The sequence below is a fragment of the Carettochelys insculpta genome, chromosome 9 (genome assembly GCF_033958435.1).
Source record: "Carettochelys insculpta isolate YL-2023 chromosome 9, ASM3395843v1, whole genome shotgun sequence".
NCBI lineage: Eukaryota > Metazoa > Chordata > Testudines > Carettochelyidae > Carettochelys > Carettochelys insculpta.
Window position 1 is genome coordinate 45,176,438 of NC_134145.1, and position 6,000 is coordinate 45,182,437.

Consider the following 6,000-nt stretch of genomic DNA (forward strand, 5'->3'; position numbering starts at 1 on the left):
GTTGTACAGGTGGGACAGAAGGATATAACAATAAATCTTTTAAAGTATCTATCGCTACAGATAATGCATACATTTTAGTTAATGCTGCAGTTAGAGAATTTTGTGCTCCTAACTCTATCCCTTCTGAGTATTGCAGGAAACTGAAAAGTCTTAATGCAATATTTTGCTGATAAATATTTTAGTGTCCTTCTCAAAACAGTTGCAACATGCTGTACAATTAAACATTAAAGGTCAAATTCCACCCTGCATACTTTGTTTTCAGGGCGAGTTGCACAAAAGTGAGTTGTATGCAACTATATGAGAAGAGAATTTGGCCCTGTGTGAATATCTGTAATTATAAACAATTAAGTAGCAGTTAAGCAATATATTTTCAACCTGCTGTTAAATGTCCCTCCTAACAAAAATATTCCAAATGATTTGTTATTCTACTACTAGTTTTCAGAGGGTGGTACTGCAACCCAAGATATTCAGCTCAGTGTGGTATACCAATTTGATCTGTGCACTGTGAGGATATGTAATGTCTGTTATATTTACCAAAGTGCATGAGACTCTGTTTATTTGAATGCATTTTTGCATTTATATCTACATATTTCCATTGTAATGCTGGCCTGATCCTGCAGTCTTAAGTCAGGCAAAACTTAGTCATTACAATGAGATTTTTGCATGGGAAAAGAATGTTCAATTCTGAACCAGCATTTCTTAAGCAAAGAATTCCCATTGACTCTAGAATCTGGGCCTAAATGTAAAGGATATATTTAGAATTTCTTGTGTTGGACCATGAAGATTCTCTTATGAATGTTTTGAAGTAACTAGCATTCTGTTATTTCAATAAACTCCTTGTAGCATTGCCATTCGTCTCTGCATAGAAATGATCTTTGTGAATGCCAAAACCCCCTCTAACACATCATATTTCTCTTAATTTTTCAATAAATTTCATTGTGAAAGTATACTTATTCATATAGCTGTAAGACATACTTTTAGAGATTTTACCCATACTTTAGTTCAGTTCTGTAGCCACTGTGTGTACTGAACTCCAATTGAGACAACTGCAACGTTGCATGAGGAAAGACTTTTAATTTTTCTTTTATTTCACATTTTCCTTAAGATGAATATTGAAAAACAAAACCATAACATAAACAAAATACCTCATAAAATATAAATTAAATAAAATCATGCTGGATACTGAAGACCAGAAATTAATTGTAATGATTAATTCCCATTTCTGAGAACTGAGGATGTATTTTTTTTTGTTCTGAATTAATTCAGTTTGTTGCTATAAAGTTTTAAAAAGTAATTTCCATTCTATTTTTACTCTTTCATCCAGGTACTCTTAAAGGCTTCAAACTATGTATAAGTCAAAGGTTTTCAGTTGTTTCTTGTAGTTTCAACTCGCTCTAATTTAAAACTGACCTGTTACTACTTATGAATAGCTATAAAAATTCCGTATTTAAAACATAAAAGAGCAGAACATAATAAAATTACTAGTAAGTATTTTACATGAATACAATATATGATGCACAACATAATTTGTGTGAGAATTACATAAATTTTAGTTTTAATAGTTCACATATTCTATATCTGTAATAATTCTTACCTTCCAACTTCATTCCGACACTTAGGCATTTTTGAAATCGACAGTAAGGGCAACGCTTTCTCTGTGTTTTATCAATCTGGCAGTTCTGATTTTCTATGCATGTGTACCTTTTATTATTCTGGACCGTTCGTTTAAAGAATCCCTGTATGACAGACAAAGAGTCAGCCAGTATCACTTCAACATTAGGTTTCAGGATTTTATTTTATGGAAACCATTGTCAAATATTTGTCATGCAACACTCAAGCATTTATGAGGGTCCGTGGTTTATTTTAGATTTTAGCAAAAGAAAACTGGAGGAAACTGTTAGGCCAGAGAGGAGGTTTTCTGGTATGAGTACTGTGATTTTTGTAGACAAATGTCTGTACAAACCTCCATCCTTAACAATATTACCATAAACACTGACTGGTAGCACTTTTCTGTTCTTTACTATCTGTAAAACAACTGAAATCTGCCTTTTAAAAATTATCTTACATGGAACAAATGAGAACGCTGGCAAAATGTAATAGAAATAGAAGATATGTCTTCTTTTTTATATCATGCAGCATGTCAGAGATATAAAACAGATTTGACATTTATTGTCTTGATAATTTTTGAAACAAAAACACAATTTACTAGGTTTATTCTGCTTGCCAGGCAGTGAAATGCTTCATATTGCATTGCTCTGGTATATAGGGTAAGAGATTCTGCTTTAAGAAAACTGATTTTAATGGCTGTATAGAAGTCAGGAAGGTTTATTCATGACAAATTATTGAATTCACTTACAAGGCTAAACTACATTTCATAATTGGTTTCATTAGATATGGATTTAGTTTCCAAACATGTGCACAGGATACATTACATGTGTGAATATTCTTTATTTAATATGTAGGAAAAATCATTACTTAACGTTAATTGTGTACAAGCCCTAGTAAATAGTAAAATAAAATAAAATATAGTGAATATAAGCATGAAGTTCTGATGACAGCAGAAATTTACATTTTTATACTGAAAGAGGAAAATCTTGGAACAGTGGCATTAGAGTTTGTAAATTGAAATGATACTATTTTGGCACGTTATCCAACAGAAACAATAATACTCTAAATGTACCATAAATCACCTAAAATCAATAGATGGATCATTTAAAACTTAAAGTTCTTCTACAGTTCTATTACATCACAACAACAAAATAATTAAAAGTAGTGGAAAGAGCCACACAACACAACAACCTAACTAGTTTTTTTATCCCCATTTGTGCAAATAAAGTTTTCCAAAATTATGAGTGTGAACCTGACAATAAATGAAATCAGCAAGAATCCAAACTGCACACCTTCTGTTTGTTCAATTTTTCCTTTAATATTGTTAAATGTTTTAAATCACTTGTTTTCTAGTAAATAATTCATACTAAACCTTGCAGCTTTCACAGGTGAGAAGTCCATAATGGTAACCAGACACTTTATCTCCACAAACGGGGCACAGTTCTTCAAGGTCTTCATCATAAGAATAATTCACCATTTTAAACTGAGAAACTGGAAAAAAAAACCAGACATATACATTCAATGAGTATTTACATAAATAATTCAAAACTGCTTTCCTTACCTCCAACTATCTGACATTAATTCTGACTTGGGAAAACAATTCAGTAGAAAAACATCTTCTGCAAATTCAATTTAAAAAGACTTTAAAATAGACAAAAAATCTCACCACCACAATTCATACTGACACACAGAATTCTGAACAAGTCAACAAAAGTATAAACTTTGTAGTTTTGTATTATAAGAAAAAAATCAAGACTTATTCACAACTCCAGTTTTCTTAAACCATCTGCAGTCCATGAAAGGAGAAAATTAATTTGATCCCACCACTTACTGGGAAAATGCTTTAATAATCCGGAACAAAAATAGATAAAGTGAAATCTCACAGATATATCTAAATTAACTTTTACTAGGTTTGCTTCCTTTAAAGTTTTGTGAAAATAGTACCAATCTGTAAATACTTTATCTAAACTTGAAACCCACATAACTAGCTCTCTCCTATTGTGTTGAATCTAAATTACTTACAGTACCAGGTTAAAATGTTGGCCTGGACACCCAAAACCTTGTATGCTGGATTCTGACCAGCAGCTCACCACTAACAATAGCCTGAGTTCCTGTAATATCTAAATCGATTGGTTTTAATATTAAAGGTTCAAATTCCTTATTGATGGGATTTATTTTACCTCCAAACATTTTAAGCCCTGAAAACTAAAGAAAAGTGAAACACTAGGCAAACAGAAGATTTTTGAAGGGATGAGGTGGTAAAGTACCTAAACCTAATACACTTGATATACTCCCCATGCTAAATTAAGCCTAAATCAAACCCCACCGACCCAGGGTTACGGTACCAGCTTCAAGTAACCAAATTCCTCGGGACAAAACGAAGCAGGGTGTTTGCAGATCTAAATGATGCACAGGATGTAAACAGGAAAGTCAGCGGTTCTTATGCCCCGATCACCCCAAGTACTTCTGTGTAATTTTAGACGAAGCCTTGAAGGAAAAACCTACCCATAGGAATCTAATGCAGCTGCTGCCACTCCGAGGAAAGGCGGATGAGGAGAGGGAGGAAAAGAGGCGCAAAGGGACCTGCCTGAAGAGCCGGGGAGACTGAGCTGTTTCCCCCCCTCAAGCAGCTCCGTCAGCAGGTCTGAATAACCCCCCACCCACCTCTCCAGCGCTTCCAGCACACTCAACTCCCTTCCCCTTTCCTGCTGGTCTGGGAGCGGGGGGCGGACACTGCTGAGTCTCTCTCCCGGCGGAGGCGCTGGCCCGATTGAAAGGAGCTCCAGGGAGCGCGGTCTCCCGGGCTGGCCCCGGCTCGGGGCTCAGCCAAAGATGCGCTGCGCCTGCAGTAACCGGCCCAGCCGCCGCGCCCCCCACGGCAAGAGCCCCCCGGAGGGGCCGCGGCGAAATCCACGCGGCTGAGCCAGCCCCAGGCAACTCCTTTCAGACCCCCTCGGGGCCAATGCGCCCCGAGAGCGCAGCCCAGAGCGCGGTGCCCCCGGCGGGCTGTCCCCGGCCCCTCGCCTCGCTGGCTGATGCCCGTGGCACACCCGGACCTAGGCGGACGGCGCTGGAACAAGGGCGCCTCCGATCACCGCGGCGGTCCCCCGGGGGGCGATGGCGGCTCTCGCTGCCGGGGCCGCAGCGGCAGATCAAAGTCCCTCGCAGCCGCTGCCCTCCCGGGGGAAACGACTCCTGACCTCCGCGCGGGGCGGCTGCGCCGAGCCAGGAGCGCCCGCACAACTCACCCGCTGCTGGCGCCGAGCCGCGCCCGGCGCACGTGGGGCTCTCTCCGGCTCTGCAGCTCCGGCCGGCCCGGCCCTCGGGGCTCCGCTTTGCGCCTCTCGCCCGGGAGCCGCCCGCGGGGACTGTCACCGCCCGCAACCCGCACGTGGAGCCAGGGCCGAGCCGCTCCCGCCTCCAACCGCCGGGCTCGGCCGCGGCGCCGCCATCTGCCCCGGGAGTCCCGCGCTGCTGCCCCGCCGAGTGCAGCCTAGCGCCGGCAGCGGCAGCCCCCAGCCCCGGCCCGGCCCGGCCCGACGGCTCCCGGCCCGCGGCGGCACCGGGGAAGCGGCGGCGAGGGCGAGGGGGAGCTGCTGGCGGGACCCCCCTGCCCAGGCGAGACACCCCCGGGCGGGAGCCACAGACCCGCGGGCTGCCCGGGAGCGCGGCACCCCGGCGCGCCCCTCGCAATGCTCCCGCCGCGGCTCGCCCGCACCTCGGGCGCCGGGTCCCGGGCGCTCGCCGCGGCCGGGCTCAGGTGGTAGGTCCGGACCGCTCCGCTCCCCCCGCCCCCCGTCCCGGCCGGGGACCCGGCTCGGTTCCCGCCGGCCCCGCCGCCCACGTGCTCACCCTGCATGTTCCCCGGCATGTGGCCCTGCTCCCCATGCGCTCGGCCGAGTCCCAGGGCGTCCGTCTCCACCTTGGGCAGCATGGCCGGGCGGCGGCGGGCCGGGGGGGGCGGGCACCTGGGCAGGGCAGCAGCGCAGGTTGAGCTCGCAGAGGGGACAAGCGGCGGCGCCCACCCCCCGCTCCGGCCCGCTTGCGCCCCGCCGGGGGCAGCCCGCGGCGCTGTGCCGCCTTCCCCGGCCCGGCCCGGCCGCGAGTGGGAGTCGCGAAGTTCAGCGCTCGGCCGCCTGCCCCGTTTGCTCCCCGCGCGCCCGGCGGCGGCGCTTCCCAGCCGGCGGGGGCGGGGGGGGGGCGCTGCGGCTCCAGCCAATGAGGGAGCGGCGCCGCCAGCAGCCCCCCGCCCCCCTGCCCGGCCGCGCTCCGGGACCCGGCGCCGGCCGGCACTCCGCGGCGAACGCCCCGCCGAGCAGTGCCCAGGGGAGCGGATCCCCCGCGGCTGCCCCTGCTGGCGGCCCCGCAGCGCCTGCCCTGTCTCCCCGCTCC

At 46.7% G+C, this 6,000-nt stretch overlaps 1 protein-coding gene across 2 annotated transcripts in view; it reads right to left on the reverse strand.

The window, feature by feature from the left end:
• Window positions 1–5,733, reverse strand: part of NR5A2 (nuclear receptor subfamily 5 group A member 2) — a 124,280-nt gene extending 118,547 nt beyond the window's left edge. The window contains exons 1-3 of one of the 2 annotated variants that reach the window (XM_075002452.1): window positions 5,461–5,733; window positions 2,981–3,099; window positions 1,595–1,736 (exon numbers count right to left, since the gene is read on the reverse strand). In XM_075002452.1, coding sequence (XP_074858553.1) covers window positions 1,595–1,736; window positions 2,981–3,099; window positions 5,461–5,542 — 343 coding nt within the window. In that variant the 5' untranslated portion in view covers window positions 5,543–5,733. Of the gene's footprint in view, window positions 1–1,594; window positions 1,737–2,980; window positions 3,100–4,113; window positions 4,153–5,460 lie in introns of those variants that run through there. The other variant, XM_075002451.1, reaches the window with a different exon arrangement.
• Between the last annotated feature and the right edge of the window lie 267 nt (window positions 5,734–6,000).